This window comes from Poecilia reticulata, linkage group LG12 (genome assembly GCF_000633615.1).
Source record: "Poecilia reticulata strain Guanapo linkage group LG12, Guppy_female_1.0+MT, whole genome shotgun sequence".
In the NCBI taxonomy this organism is placed as follows: domain Eukaryota; kingdom Metazoa; phylum Chordata; class Actinopteri; order Cyprinodontiformes; family Poeciliidae; genus Poecilia; species Poecilia reticulata.
In genome coordinates this window covers 10622721-10649340 of record NC_024342.1, presented here as the reverse complement: position 1 = coordinate 10649340, position 26620 = coordinate 10622721, and the positions used below count along the sequence as shown (strand labels likewise).

Genomic DNA, 26620 nt, shown 5'->3' with positions numbered 1-26620 from the left:
GCTATTTTTATGTCTTTGTGTCATGAGGTAGATCTCAGGCGGCTGGTGAGAGAAAAAGTAGATCTTGCTCTCAAAAAGTTTGGGCAGCCCTGGTCTAGATCCTTAAGTTGATCTGCTGTTACTCTTGGAAGATTTAAATCTGAAAGAAATTCCTTGACATTTTCTTGTGAGGCTGTTGATTCTGAGCTATAGAGATTCTTGTAGTAATCACTAAATACTGCATTTATTTCATGTCAATCCGAAACAAGCTCACCAGTTCTATTCCTAATAGCTGAGATGGAACTCATAGCCTCTCTTTGCTTAATGTATCTAGCCAATAGTCTACCTGCCTTATCTCCCTCCTCAAAGTATTTTTGCCTGGCACGAAATAGGCTAAATTCAGCTTTTTCTGACATAATAGTATTATATTCGTACTTTAGCTTTTTAAGTTTGTTCAAGGTTACCAAAGAAGAATCCCTTTTAAAACTAGACTCTGTAATCTCAATTTGTCTTTCTAAATTAACTATTTTAATAGTGTTTGCCTTCTTTTTAGATGAAGCCTGCTGGATGATATAACATCTTAAATATGCCTTTAGCACCTCCCAAGCCACTCCAGCAAAGGGAGCCGAGGCAATATTCGTATCGATGTACAATTTGATTTGTGGTCTAAGAGTATTTGAAAGCCTCATCTAGTAAGAGACTAGAATTTAGCCTCCATCTAGGACTTCTCATAGTTGTATTGATCGCAAACATAAAAAGGTAAATAGGGCTATGATCTGACAATATTATGCTCCCAATGCTCGTGGAGGCCACCGCTGTCATTAATGACTTAGATACCAGAAAAAAATCAATTCTTGAAAGAGATTGATGTGGGGGAGAGTAAAAAGTATAATCCCTACCGGAAGGATTTTACAACTGCCAAACATCCGCAAGGCAATAAAAACAATTAGAAAATTCTTAGCTCTAATAAAGGACAATATCTTTCTTCTCTTTATGACATTATTAAGACCTTTGACATTCCAGCTCATGAGACTCAAATTATTACTACTGAATGAGATATTTAAAATGCATATGGAGCAGACAATACTGTAACTTTATAGGTATCAGCGGGCTGGACAAAACAAAAAGGAAAAAAAACAACATGAAAAAAAGAACAAGGCAACAACATTCACAAATTTCAACAACGTAGGACGACCCTACACCCATCCACACACACACACACGCACGCACGCACACGCACACACAACAAAAGAAAAGTCCAAATATATCTAACTGAGCTATGTTTATACAACCAACCCTTACTCTGGTCCGTGATCACACTTAACCTAGACCACCCCAAAACTCCCTCCACTCCCCAACCCGTCGAAGAAGCGCGGGTGACAGAACTCCCCCCTTCCCCCCCAAAAAAAACAAAAAACACGGGGCTAGGCAGGATTACTGCACCCATAAAATTATAACAGGGAGACAAACGGCCCCATACAGTACCTTTAACAAGACCAGTTAAAGAGTAAGGTGCAAAAACAGGTGTAAATTTGAATGAAATGCACAAAACTTATAGTGATCCTTTCCAGCCTTAAAACCCAGCAGACAGATATAAATTTAAAAAAAAATTTTATGTGGCCTCACCCATCAGTAACGTTCAAATTAGTCCGAACGGAAGAGGTGTCCAGAGAGTAAATAAGAAGATCAGTTCCTGCGTTAGCGTATCCATAAAGATCCAAAGTATCATTTCTGCCCTCAATGCCTTACCCAGTGGGCTTCCACAATCCATATCGGCGCCTGGTCATTCCATAGAATGAATGTAAGCCAGTGCCTTCTTATGGTCCTCAAAGCGCTCACGCCCCCGTGAAGTTATCACAGCTGGGTAGTTTAGGAAGAAGCGGACGCGTTTCTCATGGAGTAGTTTCTTGCATTCATCAAACTTTATGCATTTATCGCTGGGAAGCTTGGAATAGTCTGGAAACACCATAATCTGGCGTTCTCTCCAGATCAAGTCTCCCATCTCGCGAGCGGCTTTGGCGATGCGTCCTCGGTCTTGAAATCTCTCGAATCGCGCAATGATGGGTCTCGGACGGGAGGGCTGGTTACCTTGACCAGGAGAGACAATGGACCTAGCCTATGTGCCCTCTCAATTTCAAGTCCCTTGGGAAAGTTAATGTTCAGAAGCGTCGGTAGAGTTGCTATCAGAAATGCCACCATGTCGCTTCCTTCGCAGGATTCAGTAAAACACAGAAAGCGCATATTATTCCTGCGCTCTCTGTTTTCCATGTCATCGAGCTTTTGCCTCAGTATGTCCACTTCAGTGCTGGAAGCCAGGGGGTTTGCCTCTTGCTTCTCGCGTGCATCTTCAAGGAAGCACGGACGGTCCTCCATTTCGGCAATCCGGCCAACGATGTCAGCAAGTCTCCTCTTCGTTGCAGTAGTTGTGTTTCGTATTTCTTCAAGTTTCTTGTCATGGCTTTAGGACATTTCCATAATAAGAGCGAAAAGCTTAGCAAGTTCCTTTGCCACCTCGCCAGAAACCTCTGCAGACGTAGTATCAGAGGACGAGGCCCGGTTAGCCTAATCCTGAGCTAGGTTAGCAGGGCTAGCAGTAGCAACCTCGCCACATTTGGTTCTCCTCCAGCTGCGCTGGGTTTGATTGAGTTTCTAGTCGACTTAGACATCTTACCACTAGTTTAGAGATAACATTTAATACCTGATGCTGATTCCTCGGCTCCCTGCCCGATTTAAATGCAAAATGCTTTATGAGGGGTGGTGCGGGACGCTCCTAGGCAGCCATCATGTCGAGCGCGTCACGTGACTCAAAAGTTTGATTACATATGTAAAATCTTTAAACAGAGGTTCGGTGTGAGTGTTCACTGGAGGTGCAGCAGAAACGGCGCTACGTCTGTGAAATATTACTACCAGTAGCACGTAGCAGCGATTCAGCAACAAGAGCAGAACCAGCATCTTACACTGCTAGCTTGAAAACTTCAATTATTTTTCAGGTTATTTGTTTAGCTTTCCGACCGTGATGCTAATCTGGGTGAGTGTTGGTTGTTGTGCGCTGCTTTACTGGCCGCTCCAGATGTTTTGTTTTTCTGCATTGAGCCACGATGTAGCCAAACTCCGTCAAGTGCTTCTTTTTTAAATGTCACATTAGATTCGTGGTGTTGCTGCATTTTGACGTGCTTCACCCTCGAGGTAAATTTTCACTGCAACACGCAAACTTCCCCGTTCACTCAGCGTTCAAGTTCCACACCACATTGCATAGGATTTACTGCTGCGCGCTTGCGCAGTGTGAAGGAAAGCGGAGACGGCTACACACGCAGGCTGCGAGGTACAAGTGATCGGCAACAAGAGACCGTGAACGGCTTTCACTGATACACTTTTTCACTGAAATCGCCCAATTATGATCGGTGGTCAATCGATCGGCACACCTCTACATGTAACTGTATGTAACATGACAGTACACACTGTTACATGTTTAGTGTAACTGTGTGTGCTGTTACAATATCAAGCATCAAGTTCTTGGTTGCGCTTGATGCTGGCAACCAAGCAAACTTTAGACAGCAGTTAGCGACTGTGTGCGTCAGGAGTTATGTGAAATCTCATAGCTTACAATAAATTCATTACAAGTCGATATTTGGGCCAACATTGTATGCATATCAGTAGTAACTTACATGGAGAAAATTTGCTGGATGGGCCGTCAGGTGCTTTTTAAGATTCTTAGTGTATTTTCCACCAGGTTAAATCTACATATACAACTGTCTCCTTCAACAATTCTGTTGTTCTTTCCAAAGAGTTATGGCCTACTCAGAGTAAGTCCATGAATCCTTCTGGGGTTGCATCCATCAAGCCCCTTCGGATAATGTGCTGCGTCCACTGTAGTTCATTAAAGTCATTCATGTGGTGGGTGGGATGAAACAAGATGGAGCAACATTACTGATACGTTTTAGTTTTTGACAGACACAATAGGCAGAAATGTTATACATTTTGGATTTCTGACATTAACATTTTGTCTAGTTTTCCATTTCATCAACAAAAATTCATACACAACTCGTCATATCAAGGAGCCATGTAATTTTCGTCATTGTCTTATCGTCATTATAAAAAGGGTTGTCAACAAAATAATTTAGTTACCATCATCCTTAACGAAATTTACACTACATTTGTATTGTTTTAGAAGTGCTCAATCTTCATTTTGGAAATTGTGCACCTGGTGAAGCTCATGTCGTACTTGGTCTTCCCAGGAGTTCCATAAAACCCAAATGAGTACAAATGTTTGCCTTCAACAAAGATTGAGCCAGTTGAGTCCATCTTTCATTTTTGTAGTTGGCTCCTTGTTTTGTTGCTTTCTGTGCATGTGTACATTTTTGGGGAATTTGACTGCCATAAATTGAGAGCACACATTTTTAGTTTGCGAACAGGATTTCATTTCTTTGTTCTCAACATGTAATGGTTGGAGGCGAAATTTCTGCCCTCTTTCAAGTTTTTGCTGTGCTCTCTCAAATCTTTGTGTATAGGCTCAGATTTTCTCCTTGCTTGCAAAACTTCTCTCTGCACGGATTAACTCCCACTGCCCAATATAACACTTTCATTATTTTGGCTGGAACATTGCCAGGCAGTGGTGCTTTTTTGCTTTGAGAGATAGCAGAAAATAATTCACAAGCAAGCAAACATTCTCTGTAGGCAGTCTTGGAGTGTTGGTGTTACCACCTCATATTTAGTTTTCTACCTTGATTTTGTTTTTTCGTTTAGCGTCTGTCGGGACAGGGCTATTGTTTTTCTGCCTCCCTGCCTCCAATGCTGGCTGCAGCTGCCATCGAGGCTCTGAACATCATGGAGGAGGATCCAGGTAGAAGATTTCATTTAGCTACTTTTCTCTCAGTGCACCATTTATTGGTCCCAGGTATAGAGGTTCATGAGACAAATGATTCCAATAAAGTGCCTCCTGTTAATTAAAAAAAAATTCAGATGTTATGTTTTAAGATTTTCTTCTTTGTCTTGTTTTGTAGGTATTTTCATTGTACTAAGAGAAAAATGCAAACATGTTTATAAAGCTCTACAAGGGTAAGTTTCTGTATTCTATAATAGTTTTTTTTCCTTGTTTTGTTTTTGAGTGGCACCAATTTTTAAAGAAGTACCTTTAACTCAAAACTTCAAATCAGACAAAACTGGTGTCAAACGTTTGTGCTGCAACAATTTTAATTTGTGCTGCTATCATTTTAAAGATTATCAAAGGTCAACCAGCCCCCCTTCATAAAATCAAACAAAATAGATGTCAATCAACTCAGCTACATCTCTGCTGGTTTGTGCAGCAAAATATTTTGTTGTGCTGCTATTATTCTAAAGATATTAAGAAAAATTTTTCTAGAGGTCATCAAAGGTCAATGAACATCAGTTCATGCTGGATCTGTGAATTTCATTTGAAATTCTCAAGTGCTAACCTGTGAACATGAATAATTTGAATAATATGTTTATATTATTATTCAATAATAATGAATAATAATTTAATTTTAATGTTGATGTAATTGACTTGGAACTAGGTCTTAATTAGAATGAACTGGTACAATACCTCCCAAAACACACTCAGTGACCTGTATTTTAGTTTCTGATCCCCAGAGGGGCATTATTAGAAAAACTGTACTGTTGAAATACAAAAAGTAGGACAAGAGCAAAACATGTGCTAACTATCTGCTGTTTCCATCTCAATTTCAATCGACAGTCATCATCAACACTTATTTTCACAACTTCAAATCGGTGCACAAACTAGTATAAACTAGCACAAACTGTTTATAAAATAACTCATGTTCATTGACCTTTGATCTCTAGACAATTTTTTTATATCTTTAAAATGATAGCAGCACAAATTAAAATTTTTGCTGCATAAACGTTTGACACCAATTTTGTCTGATTTGAAGAAGGGGGGTCAACTTCACTCAGGTTTAAGATATTTATATAAAAATTCCCACACATAGTTGTGCTAGTAGCTAAACTCAATATTAAATTTAGAAACAAAAATACTCCTTTTGCAAATAACTACAATAGGAATTAAGCAGGAGTAATGTTCAATTTTGGTTATAGAACACGCAAAGGTTATACCACATTCTCCACATGTTATATTTCAGCATGCCTCTAAGGCAATTACATCCTTTTAAATGGAAAGCAGACAATAATAGGTGGCTTATCAATGAGATTTCCTTAATAAAAACCTCATTATGTAATAATGTCATTTGACAGTAAAACACAAGTTTATTGCTGTTACTTTCCTATGCAGTAGTTTTAGTGTAATGTTAAAAATTGTAAAATGCATTAAGCTATGGGGTTATTCTTCTGCTTCTAGGCCTGTCGCGATAAATGATAAATCAATTAATCGCACAATAAATTAAACCTATCGACCTCATTTTAATTATCGGCTTTATCGTCTCTTCCTGCCTTTTTTTCTTTATGTTGCCGACACTGAATGAAAAAAGACTCGGCTCCGGTGATCTCCATTGACCCCCCCTTCCTCATTTTCTTAGTGTAATGTCCAGCGCACACTACACGAGTTGTCGGCTGATTGTCGGCCCATTTTCAAAACATAAGAGACCACACATTAGCCGACAGAAATCCTAGGTATAACGGTTCGATCGGGTTCGTCGTGCCGTGTGGTGTCCAACTAGGCCTGTCACGATAAACGATAAATCAATTAATCGCACGATAAATTAAACCTATCGACCTCATTTTAATTATCGGCTTATTGTCTCTTGCTGCCTTTTTTTCTTTCTGTTGAATGACACTCAATGAAAACGGCTCAACTCCGGTGCTCTCCACTGACCCTCCCTTCCTCATTTCCTTAGTGTAATGCCCAGCGCACACTACACGAGTTGGCAGCCCATTTTCAAAACCTCAGAGACCACACCTTAGCCGACAGAAATCCTAGGTATGACGGTTCGATCGGGTTCATCGTGCCGTGTGGTGTCCAGCCACAAGGGCACAAAATAATGGCTACAAGTCCAGTCAACTAATTTTAAAATCAGGCATTAATCAATGCTTTACTAGAATCTACCTGTGATGCGTGTGGCTAGAGTCAGCGTAAAGTCGTGACTGAATGAAAATCATTATAACCTATTTATGTCACGTTAACGAAGAACAGCTGAGAAGTTACCGGGTTTATCAACTGCGGTAGCAATTTGGCTCCAGTTCCTCCTCTTGTCATTTCTATATTCTTTGCACGAAATGTTGAACAAATATTGATGTTGTTTTCACATATCATCTCCGATGTCCGCTGGACTTCGGGTTGCGCCATGTTAGCTGTGTGGGATTCCCCTCCGTAATTTTCCCTCAGAAAGCACAGAGGAGAATCCGCACTTTCTGATTGGCTACCTGTCACATTCAACAGGCTGCGTTAAGCTCCCAGTCGGGAAAACCTCCTGATTTAGATCGGTGCGGCCACAACGATCTACGGTAACCCACCACACACTGCAGGATGATCGGTTACGAAACCACCAGCGACAATCTTAGATCGGCCAACGACCTAAGATTATCGTAAGGGGAAAATAGGGGCAAAAAATCGTGTAGTGTGAACTACTGCATTAGGTAGTCGGATGTGCCCATCTTCTCTATTTAAATCTTGTGATTACTGAAGGGCAATATAGTACACAGACTTCATATTCTGCACTATTTTGGTTGAATGCAGTATTTATTTTCACTTTGGCTTTATGTTGCTTAGTTTTTATTCAAGTACCTTTTTTTGTTAATGCAAACTGAAAATCAATTTTATTTTTGCTTTTGGTTGTTTTGTTTATTTAGTTAATCAGTTCCAGTGTTATGTGTTCTTTTAAAAATAAAGTGTATCTATCTATGGCAGGAAATTGCATGCATTATTATGTCATTTCCATTAAATCAGCGTCAAAAGCTCTTGAAAATATTATTGTTAATCGCAATAATTTTTTAGACAATTGTTCAGCAAAATTTGTTATTGTGACAGGCCTATCTGCTTGTCTCCCAGAGAGGTAGACATGGTAAAAACAGAGACTGAAAACTGTAATCTGCCTTAACTCTAGTTTCTACAGTTCATCTATTGTATTTAATGCTCTTTTTGGTTAATGTTTAACAGAATTCCAGGTCTGAAGTTGGTAGGAGAACCATTTGCCCCAGCTCTTCATCTACAACTAGAAAAAAGTTCCGGCTCCAGAAGCTCTGACATGCAGCTGCTCCGCTCCATTGTAGATTATGTAAGTCTTGTGTTTTAGCTATAATCATTTGTGGTACACTGGATCATATTTGGGACACACACAGTAAGTAGCAATATTACAGAAATGATTGTCACTAATATTGAATTGAAACACATTAAGGGGTGAAGGTGGCTCAAGAGGTAGGAGTTGGTTTCGAGTTGAACTCTTAAGTTCAAGACCCGCTTTGTCTGTCTCAGTTGTTGTCCTTGGCAAGACACATGTTTGCAACACTTGTTTGTGGAAAAAAACGTAGGTCTGATGTAGAAGTTAGAAAAGCTGTTTCTGTTTATTTTTCGTAATTGTCGTCTCAATAGCGGAAAAAGCCTCCTCATCTCTAAACACAGAAATGCTTCAGCTGCAAAGAAAACTTCTGACATTATCTTTATCAGGCTGCCCCAGTGCTGGACTAACAGCCTGAGTCGCTCCCAACGACAAATATAAGGAATGTCAGTCTTCACAGAAGTCCTGATTTAAAGAAACGGTACCACGACGCACCTCAAAGTCCGGTACCACCTGCTCACTGTTCGCTCTCTGCTTCACTTTAACTTAAAGAAAAGGTTAAAGTGACTACTAGGCGGTTCACACCGTTGCTGACGGGATCTGGGCTGGAGGTGAGCGGCTGTGAATAGAAGTTACTGCAGAACCTCAACTGTTAAAGGAAGATTGGGCCCATAGCATTTGAGCATTTGGAGTTCACACAATATCACGTAAACATCAGCAAAAATAATGTACCAATAATTTGGACCACAGCATAAAGCTCAACCCGGTCCCACAATCAAGTAAATCAAAATGTCCCAAAAGCATGGGCGGACTGGCTACCAGGGGATTCCAGCAGAGATGCAGTGCAGCGACTCGCTCTTCATGTAGGACCAGGCCGAGGTAATATGGGGCCTTAGACAGAATCATGATTTAGGATTGTAAACCAGATGCCCTAACGCTGAAAACACTTTTGGTGTGAACACACCATAACAAAGTAAACTTCCTAATTAAATCTTAAATGTACTATTTAATCTTTTATTTTTTCTCTGTTGAATGCTTTAAATAACATTGTCATTCTCTGTAAATAAATGCTACAGGTTTAGATCTATGGTTTGTGTTACAATTCAACCTTTTCTATCGGCCCCTGAATGTCTGGAGGGCCCTACCAGTAGCTACTGACTTTTCTTTGCCTTGATATCCCAGTCTTCCAATTCTAAATCTCAGAGGAGCTTACATTGAAAAATTACGTAGAGTTAACCCCTCTGAGTTTGTTTTTATCTTTAAAGCACTCTGCAGCCAAGTTGTTGTAGAGGTTAAGCAGAAGCAGAAAGCTTATTTATTAAAATAGCAGCAAATTTGCTTATTTAATAACATACTTCATAACATTCACCTTCTCTCCGATGGTCTGTTTAAAAGTTAGTCTCGGATCAGCACAGACCTCCAGCACTGTCAGTAGCAGAAACAGCAACATTATACCTGTTGGGGAAAATATAGACTACATGATGACAATGATATAGTATGATCCGATTAAATATTAGAGTCTTGATTAATATGGGTTGTTGCTATGTTGTTGTACGGTGTTTTAAGATCTTGTTCAATGTGCCCCTTTTTAACTTTGAGCCCCTCCAAAGGTCTCTGCACGGCCCTGGCAAGACACTTCACCTGCCTTGTCTGGTGGTGGTGTGCAGAGCGTCCAGTAGTGTGGTTAAATGGCAACCTAGCTTCTCCGTATTCCCTAGCTATATAGTAGCTTTCCACCATCTGGGTATGAATGGGTGATTGACTGAATGTGTGAAGAGCTTTGGGGTCATGTGGACTAAATAATGGCCATATAGCATTGAAAACAGGTGCCATGAGGGCCTGTTACCTCTTTGGTTTTTATGATTTAATCCCAGCAGCTGCTTAAAAATGCATTGCAGTTTCCACCTGAACCCTGATGCTTACATAAGCAAAAAAAAAAAAAAAAGCAATAAAAGTAAAAAATTTGAACACGTCAACTTTGCAAGCTTCATTTTTGCTTTGAATTCTGTGTTTGTGGTGGATATTTTTAGCCACATTATTTAACACTGAAACAACCAATTAATCAATTAATGTTTGCATGCAAATGGTGTAGTTTGTCACCGAGTTTCATTGTTCTCTCTTTTAGTGTTTGGAACGAAAGGTTGCTTTGACTCTTGCTCATTATCTGGAAAAAGAAGAGCGATTCCTTACCCCTCCCAGGTAAGGAAACTATTATAGTATTTAGTGTAGCTCAAAATTGTATGTTGTGTCTAGGTCAGTGGTTCTTAACCTTTTTTGAGGTACCGAACCCCCCAGTTTCATATGCTAGGCCAAGGGAGGCAGCTGGCTCGCACGTAGGGGTCAGTTTATGTGTCGTGGCACTCTGCTGGGCATGTTGGAATAAGATTCATGGTTGTTTATAAAAATGCCATATATATGGAACAGGGCCTGAAGCTTGCATCATCTTCTATACAATGGTTGTGATCTATAAAAAAAAACTTGATGGGAGAATGTGCAGTTCCTTATGCAAACTTTGACCGTATGCTGGTTTTGGAGACGAGGGAAACTCGTGACACATGTTGAGGTGGAGAATCATGATTACTCAGACATTTAATTTTTATCATACACTTTATCATAAGCATTCAAATCAGCAGTACTCTTTAGGCTTCAGCTAGTCAGCCATAACTATACATAAGGAACTTTTGAACAAAAATAGAGATGGCAGAGGTGCACTTCGTAGCTAGTTAAGACCTTTTAGCAACTGGGTGATTTAAATGACTCTTGCTATAGTTGAACTGTAACCTTCATTTACCTATGAAACAGTGGATCAGATCTTTCCCTGGTGAATCTCCTGAGATGGTCATAGGATTTCAGTCCTCTGGTCTAGGTGTGTTTTTTGCATCTGGAGAAAGCTTATGACCATGTCCAGGAGTGCTAGAGATACTTTTAAACCCTATCCCAGCTCCAAAGCAAAAGGTGTGTGCATGATTTTAGAATAATTCACATTGTTCCAAATGTGAGATGGATGTTGCCATCTGACCCTCACCCTGATCAAGACCTCGGGGTACAGTTGTAAAGGTGAAAGGGCTTGGGGAGAATGACTGAAATGTCCAGCTCATGGCTGAAATGAGCTTCTTCCATAGGATAGCTGGCATTATGCTTGAAAATGAGGTGAGGTGCTCCTTTACCAAGAGAAGGCTCTTCCACATCAAAATTGTGGTAGTCAAGATGGTTTGGGAAAGTGTTTTACAAGTTAATTTACCATCAGCTCTTCAGAAAATGTTTATAATTGTGTGAAGTGAAAGGTGTTAACATAACCCATCACCTTGTCTTGTTTATCTCCAGCATCAGGGTAGTGGTCACCGTCAAACAGAAGGATGACGACATTCAGAAGACTGTGTCCTGTATCAGAGAAGCAGCCTCAGTTCTCCTCAAATAGCAGCAAAACCTTAATGGCTTTCACTTACTGGGAAGCAGATCTGGGAGAACACTGAGAAACACTGAAAGCTCCAAATCTCCACACTCAGTGTAACAGTAAGATCTCTGTGATTGTTACTTCATGTCTTAAAACCATGTCATCACAAGAGATTAATAACATTCGTCTATTGTCCTGAATATCAACATGGAACTTTTCTGGCCTTTTTGCTTTAAGAAAATGAGGGGCCCCAGCATTTAAAACAAAATTGTTTCAGTCTGTCCAATCCTTATCACAAATGGGTGATGTACTTTTTTATCTTATAACCAGAAGGACACCTTGTGCTTTTTTTTAACCTGTCAGCAGGCGACTAGAACATAAACATGTGATCTGACTGAGTTTGTATGCCACTAAGATTATCTAGAAATACATGATTGTTCCTTTGGAATCACGTACTCTGATCTTCACTTTTGATACATGTATTTTGTGAGAGGTTACTGCATCTGTGATTTTTATTAAAAATATATAATGTAAAATGTATTATCTCTTGACTTATCTTGCCTTTTTCACACACGCACACACATACGTAATCAGTGATGTGCGATCAGGGGAGGAAGGGGAGGCAGAGCCTCACCTGTCATCATGGAAAAATAATATATGATAATTTATATTGCTATATTCACCCTGTGGTTTGTACTATTAAGTATTTACTTTTCATTTAGCTTGACCAACTTTGATTATTATTATTTTTCTTCAAAATGGCTGAATTTTCGCAATTTCCCAGTCAAATGCTCAGAAGCAGCTGGTGAGGCAGCAGCAGCTGAGCCTCACCTTGGATTGCGCAACCTCTCGCTAACTGCACTGGCTGCTATTCTATGAGAGCATGCTCTGTATGTCGCCAATAAAATGGTTAAAAAACATTTAAAATATGAACTGATTTTCCATAATTCAGCTTATATGTACATTGTTTTTGTCACCGTGTGTGTAACGTGTTTCGTGTGCTGAGGAGTGATCATTAACAGCTGAGAACGGATTCGAGGTGAGGCAGGCAGTTTTCTTGCCTCGTGGCAGGGGGCGCTCATGATCCCAGACATTGGTTTTGTGACTCAACGTCTGCAGGATAAGTGACAGCGAGTGTCAAGGCCATAGACCAAAACCCGTGTCTCGAAATGACATTAACGCGCCAAACTGTTTATAAGGAAGCGAATCTGTCAAAAGCTTTTGCCAAACGAATTCTTGATATTTTACGGTACAGCCTCAAACAAAAGGTCTCCGCAGTGTGGGACCATTTTGATCTTATATTGGAAAATACATTTGTTTTCATTTTGTTATTTCAAGGTTCTTGTCAGTTTCTACTTGATCCACCTTTTCAATGTTGAGGCATTATGAGGCCAGGCATGAGAATGAAGTCCAAGATACTGTAACAGGTGGAACCACCAGGGGTCGCTGCCTCCACATCTGAGCGCCCATAAAACGGAAGCTGTCGGGACTGTTGGCAGATTGTCAATCTCCTCTGTGTTGGACCAGGTGTGTTGGCCCACGCCTTCCACTGTTTGTCATCAGGTTTGTGNTCTCTTTCATCCTCTCAGCTCGGGTCCTCTACCAGAGGCCCAGGTGCTTGAGGTTCTCCTCCAGTATCTTGACTGTGCCTAGAACTGCACATTTCTGGACTGAGATATCTGATGTTTTTCCTGGGATCTGATTTAGCCACTGCTCCAGTTTGGGCGTGCCTGCCCCGAAGGTCCCAATGACTACAGGCACCACTATACAGGTTCTTCTCAAAAAATTAGCATATTGTGATAAAGTTMATTATTTTCCATAATGTAATGATAAAAATGAAACTGTCATATATTTTAGATTCATTCCACACCAACTGAAATATTTCAGGTCTTTTATTGTTTTAATACTGATGATTTTGGCATACAGCTCATGATGTGAGCAGATGATGATGAGGTTAACGGCTCGTTCAGAGAACCTTTTCATGATATGCTAATTTTTTGAGACAGGGATTTTGGGTTTTCATGAGCTGTATGCCAACATCATCAGTATTAAAACAAYAAAATATCTGAAATATTTCAGTTGGAGTCCGATGAATCTAAAATATAGCACAGTTTTTTTTTATCATTACATTATGGAAAATAATTAATGAGACACATTAGCCGACAGAAATCCTAGGTTTACGGTTCGATCGTGCCGAACCCAATCGAACCGTTAAAATCAAACCCAATGCCGTGTTAAAATCAGGCATTAATCAATGCTTTACTAGAATCTACCTGGGATGCGTGTGGCTAGAGTCAGCGTAAAGTCGTGACTGAATGAAAATCATTATAACGTTAACATATACATATACATATACACTGATAGATAACGTGACATATATGTCACGTTAACAAAGAACAGCTGAGAAGTTACCGGGTTTATCAACTGCGGTAGCAATTTGGCTCCAGTTCCTCCTCTTGTCATTTCTATATTCTTTGCATAAAATGTTGAATAAACATTAATGTTGTTTTCACATATCATCTCCGATGTCCGCTGGACTTCGGGTTGCGCCATGTTAGCTGTGTGGGATTCCCCTCCGTAATTTYCCCTCAGAAAGCACAGAGGAGAATCCGCRCTTTCTGATTGGCTACCTGTCACATTCAACAGGCTGCGTTAAGCTCCCAGTCGGGAAAACCTCCTGATTTAGATCGGTGCGGCCACAACGATCTACGGTAACCCACCACACACTGCAGGATGATCGGTTACGAAACCACCAGCGACAATCTTAGATCGGCCAACGACCTAAGATTATCGTAAGGGGAAAATAGGGGCAAAAAATCGTGTAGTGTGAACTACTGCATTAGGTAGTCGGATGTGCCCATCTTCTCTATTTAAATCTTGTGATTACTGAAGGGCAATATAGTACACAGACTTCATATTCTGCACTATTTTGGTTGAATGCAGTATTTATTTTCACTTTGGCTTTATGTTGCTTAGTTTTTATTCAAGTACCTTTTTTTGTTAATGCAAACTGAAAATCAATTTTATTTTTGCTTTTGGTTGTTTTGTTTATTTAGTTAATCAGTTCCAGTGTTATGTGTTCTTTTAAAAATAAAGTGTATCTATCTATGGCAGGAAATTGCATGCATTATTATGTCATTTCCATTAAATCAGCGTCAAAAGCTCTTGAAAATATTATTGTTAATCGCAATAATTTTTTAGACAATTGTTCAGCAAAATTTGTTATTGTGACAGGCCTATCTGCTTGTCTCCCAGAGAGGTAGACATGGTAAAAACAGAGACTGAAAACTGTAATCTGCCTTAACTCTAGTTTCTACAGTTCATCTATTGTATTTAATGCTCTTTTTGGTTAATGTTTAACAGAATTCCAGGTCTGAAGTTGGTAGGAGAACCATTTGCCCCAGCTCTTCATCTACAACTAGAAAAAAGTTCCGGCTCCAGAAGCTCTGACATGCAGCTGCTCCGCTCCATTGTAGATTATGTAAGTCTTGTGTTTTAGCTATAATCATTTGTGGTACACTGGATCATATTTGGGACACACACAGTAAGTAGCAATATTACAGAAATGATTGTCACTAATATTGAATTGAAACACATTAAGGGGTGAAGGTGGCTCAAGAGGTAGGAGTTGGTTTCGAGTTGAACTCTTAAGTTCAAGACCCGCTTTGTCTGTCTCAGTTGTTGTCCTTGGCAAGACACATGTTTGCAACACTTGTTTGTGGAAAAAAACGTAGGTCTGATGTAGAAGTTAGAAAAGCTGTTTCTGTTTATTTTTCGTAATTGTCGTCTCAATAGCGGAAAAAGCCTCCTCATCTCTAAACACAGAAATGCTTCAGCTGCAAAGAAAACTTCTGACATTATCTTTATCAGGCTGCCCCAGTGCTGGACTAACAGCCTGAGTCGCTCCCAACGACAAATATAAGGAATGTCAGTCTTCACAGAAGTCCTGATTTAAAGAAACGGTACCACGACGCACCTCAAAGTCCGGTACCACCTGCTCACTGTTCGCTCTCTGCTTCACTTTAACTTAAAGAAAAGGTTAAAGTGACTACTAGGCGGTTCACACCGTTGCTGACGGGATCTGGGCTGGAGGTGAGCGGCTGTGAATAGAAGTTACTGCAGAACCTCAACTGTTAAAGGAAGATTGGGCCCATAGCATTTGAGCATTTGGAGTTCACACAATATCACGTAAACATCAGCAAAAATAATGTACCAATAATTTGGACCACAGCATAAAGCTCAACCCGGTCCCACAATCAAGTAAATCAAAATGTCCCAAAAGCATGGGCGGACTGGCTACCAGGGGATTCCAGCAGAGATGCAGTGCAGCGACTCGCTCTTCATGTAGGACCAGGCCGAGGTAATATGGGGCCTTAGACAGAATCATGATTTAGGATTGTAAACCAGATGCCCTAACGCTGAAAACACTTTTGGTGTGAACACACCATAACAAAGTAAACTTCCTAATTAAATCTTAAATGTACTATTTAATCTTTTATTTTTTCTCTGTTGAATGCTTTAAATAACATTGTCATTCTCTGTAAATAAATGCTACAGGTTTAGATCTATGGTTTGTGTTACAATTCAACCTTTTCTATCGGCCCCTGAATGTCTGGAGGGCCCTACCAGTAGCTACTGACTTTTCTTTGCCTTGATATCCCAGTCTTCCAATTCTAAATCTCAGAGGAGCTTACATTGAAAAATTACGTAGAGTTAACCCCTCTGAGTTTGTTTTTATCTTTAAAGCACTCTGCAGCCAAGTTGTTGTAGAGGTTAAGCAGAAGCAGAAAGCTTATTTATTAAAATAGCAGCAAATTTGCTTATTTAATAACATACTTCATAACATTCACCTTCTCTCCGATGGTCTGTTTAAAAGTTAGTCTCGGATCAGCACAGACCTCCAGCACTGTCAGTAGCAGAAACAGCAACATTATACCTGTTGGGGAAAATATAGACTACATGATGACAATGATATAGTATGATCCGATTAAATATTAGAGTCTTGATTAATATGGGTTGTTGCTATGTTGTTGTACGGTGTTTTAAGATCTTGTTCAATGTGCCCCTTTTTAACTTTGAGCCCCTCCAAAGGTCTCTGCACGGCCCTGGCAAGACACTTCACCTGCCTTGTCTGGTGGTGGTGTGCAGAGCGTCCAGTAGTGTGGTTAAATGGCAACCTAGCTTCTCCGTATTCCCTAGCTATATAGTAGCTTTCCACCATCTGGGTATGAATGGGTGATTGACTGAATGTGTGAAGAGCTTTGGGGTCATGTGGACTAAATAATGGCCATATAGCATTGAAAACAGGTGCCATGAGGGCCTGTTACCTCTTTGGTTTTTATGATTTAATCCCAGCAGCTGCTTAAAAATGCATTGCAGTTTCCACCTGAACCCTGATGCTTACATAAGCAAAAAAAAAAAAAAAAGCAATAAAAGTAAAAAATTTGAACACGTCAACTTTGCAAGCTTCATTTTTGCTTTGAATTCTGTGTTTGTGGTGGATATTTTTAGCCACATTATTTAACACTGAAACAACCAATTAATCAATTAATGTTTGCATGCAAATGGTGTAGTTTGTCACCGAGTTTCATTGTTCTCTCTTTTAGTGTTTGGAACGAAAGGTTGCTTTGACTCTTGCTCATTATCTGGAAAAAGAAGAGCGATTCCTTACCCCTCCCAGGTAAGGAAACTATTATAGTATTTAGTGTAGCTCAAAATTGTATGTTGTGTCTAGGTCAGTGGTTCTTAACCTTTTTTGAGGTACCGAACCCCCCAGTTTCATATGCTAGGCCAAGGGAGGCAGCTGGCTCGCACGTAGGGGTCAGTTTATGTGTCGTGGCACTCTGCTGGGCATGTTGGAATAAGATTCATGGTTGTTTATAAAAATGCCATATATATGGAACAGGGCCTGAAGCTTGCATCATCTTCTATACAATGGTTGTGATCTATAAAAAAAAACTTGATGGGAGAATGTGCAGTTCCTTATGCAAACTTTGACCGTATGCTGGTTTTGGAGACGAGGGAAACTCGTGACACATGTTGAGGTGGAGAATCATGATTACTCAGACATTTAATTTTTATCATACACTTTATCATAAGCATTCAAATCAGCAGTACTCTTTAGGCTTCAGCTAGTCAGCCATAACTATACATAAGGAACTTTTGAACAAAAATAGAGATGGCAGAGGTGCACTTCGTAGCTAGTTAAGACCTTTTAGCAACTGGGTGATTTAAATGACTCTTGCTATAGTTGAACTGTAACCTTCATTTACCTATGAAACAGTGGATCAGATCTTTCCCTGGTGAATCTCCTGAGATGGTCATAGGATTTCAGTCCTCTGGTCTAGGTGTGTTTTTTGCATCTGGAGAAAGCTTATGACCATGTCCAGGAGTGCTAGAGATACTTTTAAACCCTATCCCAGCTCCAAAGCAAAAGGTGTGTGCATGATTTTAGAATAATTCACATTGTTCCAAATGTGAGATGGATGTTGCCATCTGACCCTCACCCTGATCAAGACCTCGGGGTACAGTTGTAAAGGTGAAAGGGCTTGGGGAGAATGACTGAAATGTCCAGCTCATGGCTGAAATGAGCTTCTTCCATAGGATAGCTGGCATTATGCTTGAAAATGAGGTGAGGTGCTCCTTTACCAAGAGAAGGCTCTTCCACATCAAAATTGTGGTAGTCAAGATGGTTTGGGAAAGTGTTTTACAAGTTAATTTACCATCAGCTCTTCAGAAAATGTTTATAATTGTGTGAAGTGAAAGGTGTTAACATAACCCATCACCTTGTCTTGTTTATCTCCAGCATCAGGGTAGTGGTCACCGTCAAACAGAAGGATGACGACATTCAGAAGACTGTGTCCTGTATCAGAGAAGCAGCCTCAGTTCTCCTCAAATAGCAGCAAAACCTTAATGGCTTTCACTTACTGGGAAGCAGATCTGGGAGAACACTGAGAAACACTGAAAGCTCCAAATCTCCACACTCAGTGTAACAGTAAGATCTCTGTGATTGTTACTTCATGTCTTAAAACCATGTCATCACAAGAGATTAATAACATTCGTCTATTGTCCTGAATATCAACATGGAACTTTTCTGGCCTTTTTGCTTTAAGAAAATGAGGGGCCCCAGCATTTAAAACAAAATTGTTTCAGTCTGTCCAATCCTTATCACAAATGGGTGATGTACTTTTTTATCTTATAACCAGAAGGACACCTTGTGCTTTTTTTTAACCTGTCAGCAGGCGACTAGAACATAAACATGTGATCTGACTGAGTTTGTATGCCACTAAGATTATCTAGAAATACATGATTGTTCCTTTGGAATCACGTACTCTGATCTTCACTTTTGATACATGTATTTTGTGAGAGGTTACTGCATCTGTGATTTTTATTAAAAATATATAATGTAAAATGTATTATCTCTTGACTTATCTTGCCTTTTTCACACACGCACACACATACGTAATCAGTGATGTGCGATCAGGGGAGGAAGGGGAGGCAGAGCCTCACCTGTCATCATGGAAAAATAATATATGATAATTTATATTGCTATATTCACCCTGTGGTTTGTACTATTAAGTATTTACTTTTCATTTAGCTTGACCAACTTTGATTATTATTATTTTTCTTCAAAATGGCTGAATTTTCGCAATTTCCCAGTCAAATGCTCAGAAGCAGCTGGTGAGGCAGCAGCAGCTGAGCCTCACCTTGGATTGCGCAACCTCTCGCTAACTGCACTGGCTGCTATTCTATGAGAGCATGCTCTGTATGTCGCCAATAAAATGGTTAAAAAACATTTAAAATATGAACTGATTTTCCATAATTCAGCTTATATGTACATTGTTTTTGTCACCGTGTGTGTAACGTGTTTCGTGTGCTGAGGAGTGATCATTAACAGCTGAGAACGGATTCGAGGTGAGGCAGGCAGTTTTCTTGCCTCGTGGCAGGGGGCGCTCATGATCCCAGACATTGGTTTTGTGACTCAACGTCTGCAGGATAAGTGACAGCGAGTGTCAAGGCCATAGACCAAAACCCGTGTCTCGAAATGACATTAACGCGCCAAACTGTTTATAAGGAAGCGAATCTGTCAAAAGCTTTTGCCAAACGAATTCTTGATATTTTACGGTACAGCCTCAAACAAAAGGTCTCCGCAGTGTGGGACCATTTTGATCTTATATTGGAAAATACATTTGTTTTCATTTTGTTATTTCAAGGTTCTTGTCAGTTTCTACTTGATCCACCTTTTCAATGTTGAGGCATTATGAGGCCAGGCATGAGAATGAAGTCCAAGATACTGTAACAGGTGGAACCACCAGGGGTCGCTGCCTCCACATCTGAGCGCCCATAAAACGGAAGCTGTCGGGACTGTTGGCAGATTGTCAATCTCCTCTGTGTTGGACCAGGTGTGTTGGCCCACGCCTTCCACTGTTTGTCATCAGGTTTGTGTGTGCTTTTTATTGTAAAGACAAAMMKYKKWWMAWWYRAWWYAWAKCMWMYCWGYRKYKKSKRTYMWYYAYAYRSSSMSRYAMWRCAYKTKKYAAWTTRMMAMRTGYWKTRYSKSSSYRTRTRRWKRAYMSMMRMYRCWGRKWKGMTWTRWWTYRWWTKWWMMRMKKTTTGTCTTTACAATAAAAAGCACACACAAACCTGATGACAAACAGTGGAAGGCGTGGGCCAACACACCTGGTCCAACACAGAGGAGATTGACAATCTGCCAACAGTCCCGACAGCTTCCCTTTTATGGGCGCTCAGATGTGGAGGCAGCGACCCCTGGTGGTTCCACCTGTTACAATACACATAAATAAACTCATATATGCAGCCATTCTACAAATTACTCAGTTGCCTTTTATAAATTATTTCATATATACCCTCGCTATAACCTTTCACGGTATCGCTGCTTCGTAGATTTTTTTTTGTGCAGTTTTTTTTTCACAGTGTTCTGCGTCCTGATTGGCTGTATGATTGGTAAACTGTCTCTGCGCTTCTTCTCTACCTGAGTGCCAATAAAGTTACGTATTTAATACAGATTGGTCATTCAGGAGAAGGAAACGGAAACTTTCAATGTCTGCTGGAAATAAAGTGGCCAGAGGCAGCAGAACCCGACCGGAGGCTCGTTTGACGAGATCCGTCGCTCTGCCGCAGATCCAGCTGTGAATCTGGCGGGCGGGTTGGAGGAGACGCGTTAATGACGTCACTCTGGATCACATTAATAAGGCCTGATTGATGCACATCCGCTGACCTGAAAACAGGTTTTGTTATTTGGTTTCAATGTAGAGTATTTATTTATGGTGTGTAATAACTAAAAAAATGAAGGTAACTACGTCACGGATTTCGCCTCACGGGTTATTTTCGGAACGCAACCCTTAAGAAAAACAAGGGTTCGCTGTAAATGTAGAGTTTACTTCATTTTTTTCTACTGCAGGAGAATTTTGTCAAAAAAGCATAACAGGTTAAATTTCAAAATATTGTAAGAACTTTTTGTTTCTTCTTTTTTTTTTGTTTTTATAAAAATCTGTTGGGAAAAAGGTCCACAAGCATCCTCATTCCAAACACATTCACTTAAATTTTCACTTTATGGAACATGTTCACATTTTTTATTGACTGTATATCAAATATATTTTAAATTTAACTGAAGATATGACATAATACAACATATAATATTCAATAAAATACAAAGACTTAAATCATCTTCAGTGGCGCAACAACACATTATTCAGGTGGATGCGAAAACGTAGGTCGACTTTTATTTTTTAATAAGCAACGGCTGCTGGAGAGAGACTGCTGAGTTATCTGATACAAGCTGAGTGCAGCACAGAGAAAGAAACAGCAAACATTTGTTCATAGGATTAAACTATTGTAATATACTTGTCTTATTATTATTCTAAAATATATTGATGGTTGACAGTTTACCGGTTCCACATATCCTTGACTTTTATTATTTGCTATCCTTATCTGGGGAGTAGTGACTGATGCAGAGGGGCTGTTGGTTTATCTGATACAGGCTGAGCTCAGCAGCTGGTGCAGCACAGAGAAAGAAAAGCTCTCAAAGTTCAAAATATGGATCAGTTGTCCACAAACTTAAACCATCCTTCCTTATTTAAATTTTATTTTTTTTATTTACTATAAAATCAAAATATTAGTATTAGACAATTTAGTAGGTAGTGACTCAATTATTTGGACCTTATTCACCCAGAGCCAAGTTGGTTGGCTGAAGTGACAGAGTGGAGGACGGTTCATCAGATACCAGCTGAGAGCAGCAGAGAAAGAAACGGTGAGGAAGTTAAACACCGAAACATTTATGTTTATGAAATAAACTATTCTCTGTTTTTAATTCTGATTTGAAATTAATATAACAATTAACATGATTTAATAAATGCTTGACGATTGAGTATAGTGACTCCAAATTTCCATGATCTTAATTTCTTCATCAACCTTGACTGGAATGAAGTGACTGAGTGGATGCAGGCTTGGAAGTGGAGATAAATGTTCTTTATTTGATTAAATTTACATGAATGGAATAAAAAAAAAAGAGGAAACTTTGTCCAACTCTCATGATTTGACCAATTACTTCTTGGGGTGATGCATAGAGCCGGGTCCGTTGGTGGGATTCCCATCTAACGTTTTGGAGCTTCAAGCAGTTGAGTTGGATGTTAGCAGACCAGCTTCTCCACCTCACTTCACAACCTGCTGCCTTTTGTCTTCAGGTTTTCTCTTGGACAAAAAAAGGTGGACTTCCAGGAACCATCCAATTTATGGACTGGAATTTAATAGACTGAGCTTGAAGTCTGACAGAGAAGGGAGGTTCCTCTGGGTCACACCGGGCCGTGTTTTATCCCCACACCGGATGAAGCAGCTTCAGCAGACGCAGAGCGTGATCCTTTGGAGTCAGACGTAACATGCTCGGAGTCCTGGAACGTAGGAATCTGGTGCTGAATCGAGGATTCGAACGCTGACGGAGGTAAGACCAGATTTCTATCCAGGAGTGTAGAGGATGAAGCATCAGCTGTCATAAAAAGGGAGCAGGAAGATAAGAGCAGTTGGGGGTGGAGTCTACCCCCAACTGGGGGATAGTTGCATAACTCAGGGAGGATGTATTTTCTAGAGCTTTCCATGGGGGAGGGGAAAATATTTTGTCTGTCTGATTAAGATAAGAGTTTGATTTAATAGAAGGTTCCAGAATCYTGTCTGTTTTATTTCGATAAGAGCTTAATTTAAATCTGGAAATTCACAATAAGGATTTAATACAATGATAAGGCTCAAAATATACAATTAAAACACATGTTTGATATGATAAGGGTTTTATATAGTATTATTAAAGAGATAAGGCCATATAAAACCTTATTAAAACAGATGTTTGATACGATAAGCATTATATGACGCAGATTCAACAGATGGCCGAGGCGATAGCATAGATTTTTTATTTGGGTGTGGCTTTTTAATCCATCAAACTCGATTAATTAAATTTTGACATAAGGGAGTATCTTTATTTTTGAGGTCTGTGTTAAATTTAATTTAAATAAAACTTGTTTCCCCTGTCTGATACTGTTTGATTCAGTATATATTATTGCAAACACTTCTTACAAACACCTGTCTTTTAAATATTTTTAAAAGGTAGGATATTCTGATGTAGGAATTTAGTTAATCAATATATACCTCTGTATTTCATGAAACGTAGGAAATTCAAATAAAGGGAATTGGAGCAACAAAATGTGCTACCTAAGTATTTTGTTAAAGTTGGGTATTGTGATGAAAAGATTAAGTGCATCAACAAATGCTACCACTATATTTTCTAAAGGTAGATGAAGGGATTTGATGCAACAGAATGTACTATCCCGTATACAAGTAGGACATGCCGACTAAGGATTTTAGCACAACTACTAACATCAACATCAACTACTGTATTTTCTAAAGGTAGGATATTCTAACACAAGGAGTAGTGCATACATCTGTGATAGCTTTTCATTTTAAACGGGTAGGAAATTCTGATGAAGGAAGAGAAATTCTTGTGGTTTCGTTGTGAATATAAATTGTTCCAATACTATGCTAAGCATAACTCCTAAGCTTCCATTTCAGTCCCGTCACTCAATGAATGCTATCCAATGATGATTTTTAATATTAACACAACCAGTTATAGTTTTTGATTTGTAAACATGACGGTAGCAGTTTTAGACAGGTAGCACTGACAAGTAGACATAGCTATCTAACTATGCTATGGTAAGAAAATCTGACAAGGTAGCAATGATAAAACCAAGATGTTCTGTCAGATCATCATGTGCGGTCATAATAGCAGACATGCAGTGAGTACGCATGTGCATTAAGACGCCTGCGGCATTTAGAGGAGCTGTCAGTTAAACTACAAACACCCCCTGTCTAAAACTCGCCTCTCGGTTTCTTGATGATGGTCTGAATGGTTAACTAAGAAGTCGGGATGTCATACAGCTGTTAATAGCAAAGTGTATGACGATCTAACTTCTACATCATGATGTTATGTTGCTGATTAAATAAAAGCATGTGGCAATGACAGCACATACTCTCTGACAGATACGGCCATCAGTTTGTGCTAAGTGTATGATGATCTGAAAATATTTACAATATTTGCACTTCAGTCAGCTGTTTGTAATCCTGGCTATGAGAAAGTTTTGTGTTTCACATAATAGCCTGATTTGTAATATATTGTTCATAATTTGTAACATATCAGCATTGAAACATGTGTGCTACATCTTCTACAGAATATATTTGGTTGAAAATAATTTTTTGTGAATAAATATTGAAAATGCTGCAACAGCAATGTTTCACTTATGTAATGTGAAAGAGCAAAATAACTTAGAGGAAATGATTATGGTTTTCTGGTATTATGCTGGGCAATGACTGCTTTTTAACATTCTGCCTGAATGTTCAACATTGCATTGGACATGTATTACGGTTATCAAATAATACTTATGCCAACAGTGAAACATTGTGGAAAACATGCACAAAACTGTAACAAACAGATGTGTCAGCATCTAACTAATTTTATATTTAATGTAGGACCAAATAGAAACTCCATTTTTAAAATTTGTTTTCTGATTCAGAGATTAATGAGTGGAGAACTGCTTACCTTAAAAACCCTTGAAAACTAAAGAAGTCAATTTAAAAATTCTCAATAACATTTGTCCATAGAGGGAATTATTACGATAAAGATTCAACTTTGACACTAGCAGTTGTACCTTTTGCGACAAGGATATTGAAACAACAGATCATGTCTTTTTCTGTTCACACTGGAACATTTTGTGGAAACTTTCAGGACTGGATCTCAACAAAAAACTCTTCCTTTAAAAAGAGAGGATGGAATATTTGGAACGACCCTCAGAGACAAAAGAAATTACTACCTGCTGATCATTGCCAAATGTTTCATCCACTCCTGTAAATGGGAAAATAGAAAACCAGACTTTTCAACCTTTAAAAGCCTTCTGATGGACAAACCCTCAAGAGTCTTAAAACGGATGAAAAGAAAGTATATAAAACAGCTGTTTGATGCCTATAATGAGCTGAATTTATTTGATGAGAAATATGTTTGTTTTTCTTTTTTTCTCTGTTTACTGTCACATTTTTTCTTTCATCTCATATTTTTATGTGTGCCTTAAACCTGTAAGATTTGATATCTTCTTGCCACGTGATTCTGTCCAATTGTTCAAAATGTTTAATTAAAAAAATATTTTAATTAAAGGCAACGCTTTTGTCAGTGTTGCCTTCAACACTGACTGACATCCTCAAAAAGCTGCAGGTTCGCCATCCCTGATATACGTTATCAATTATTTTGTATTATATCGTCATTGTTTGTCTCTTTCCTGTGCTTGTTATTTGTAAATGTAAAAATAGCAATAAAGCAGGAAGAAGAGAAACAACTTCCTGTGTGAGAGCAGAAGGGGCTGGGAAACAGTTCTGATTGGCTGATTCAGCTGCCATTCAGCTGATCTCTGCCATATTAAGAATATAACCAAGGAAAACAGTCACTTGTAGGAATTTCATCAAGATCCTGAGCCAATGGAAAGTTTCGCACATATCTTGAACTATGTGATAGGAACTAAGACCAAACTCATCGAGGTGGAAAAGGTAGACATCTTATTGTTCGATGTTGATTTTCTGATGATATTTGAAAGAGTTCTAACATATAAACATAGCTTAGCTTACGTTTCACTTGCCTTTGATAAACTAGACAGGAGAGCTGAGGAAACGCCTCCTTAAGTCGAGAATGTCGGCTATTGAATCATTTCGTGACTTTTTTAATCCATTACATTGCTGGATTCGTGTTTCGTAGGCTTTATGTTAATTGTCTCGTTGTTGTAGAATTTGGTGCGGCAGAGGGAAACAGAGTAACCATAGAAAAGCATGATGGGTCAGATGGTGGCAAATCCTGGTTATTCTGTTGGGATGAGGGATTTTTGTGCTGTTACGTTTAAGGGCGATGTGGACCAGGAGCCTGTCAGGAGAAACAGGTGATGATTTCACACAACCGAGAGATTTCAATCTTAGTTTTGTCTTTCTGCTGCATGTGACTCGTTTCGGGTCATTAAATCAAAACGGCGGCTCTCCAGTAGCAAAACTAACAGGTTTTTATAGTTATAGACACTGAATAAAAACCGCATGACGACAAGAGAATCACTAACAGGAGGCGAAGCAACGGCGAGTAATTCTGTAAATACAGGCGACATAATGAAGGAATTTGAAGCAATAAGGTGAGTTGACAGCCTGTGGCTAAAACTGCTGGAAGATTGTACAGTAGGAAACCCTGATCTGCGACTCTAGTTGAAACTTTGGCATATTAAACGTATGTTGCTACCAGGGCCGTGCAGAGGCCGCTACAGGGGCAGGGGCTCAACAACAACAAAGGGCCCATCTAACCTCATTCTAGGACAGAATATTAAAGCCTCTCAGCTTTCAGAGTTTAATAAAAATGATAAATTACAAAATTGTGAGATATACAATCAAAGCTAACGAACATCTCCATATAGAGCATAACACTATGCAAATGTAAGATATTTTATTAGTAATTTCTTTCTGCAGGTCTATT

At 39.3% G+C, this 26620-nt stretch overlaps 2 protein-coding genes and 1 long non-coding RNA gene across 5 annotated transcripts in view; all 3 read left to right on the top strand.

Annotated features, from left to right (window-relative positions):
- Positions 1-12114, top strand: part of sptlc1 (serine palmitoyltransferase, long chain base subunit 1) — a 44980-nt gene extending 32866 nt beyond the window's left edge. The window contains exons 11-15 of the mRNA XM_008423818.2: positions 4723-4819; positions 4980-5034; positions 8063-8180; positions 10306-10379; positions 11505-12114. Of these exons, the coding sequence (XP_008422040.1) occupies positions 4723-4819; positions 4980-5034; positions 8063-8180; positions 10306-10379; positions 11505-11598 (438 nt within the window). The 3' untranslated portion in view covers positions 11599-12114. The remainder of the gene's footprint in view (positions 1-4722; positions 4820-4979; positions 5035-8062; positions 8181-10305; positions 10380-11504) is intronic.
- A 2636-nt stretch (positions 12115-14750) lies between these two features.
- On the top strand, positions 14751-18989 carry LOC103473515 (uncharacterized). Its single transcript, XR_535030.2, has 3 exons — positions 14751-15055; positions 17181-17254; positions 18380-18989. It is a non-coding gene; the product is annotated as an uncharacterized LOC103473515 (long non-coding RNA).
- A 2274-nt stretch (positions 18990-21263) lies between these two features.
- nfil3 (nuclear factor, interleukin 3 regulated) overlaps positions 21264-26620 on the top strand; it is a 16845-nt gene continuing 11488 nt past the window's right edge. Inside the window, exons 1-2 of one of the 3 annotated variants that reach the window (XM_017307676.1) lie at positions 21264-21841; positions 22275-22528. The gene's annotated coding sequence lies outside the window, so the exon portion shown is untranslated. Of the gene's footprint in view, positions 21842-22274; positions 22529-25508; positions 25663-25737; positions 26046-26620 lie in introns of those variants that run through there. The other 2 variants (XM_008423820.2, XM_017307677.1) reach the window with 2 other exon arrangements.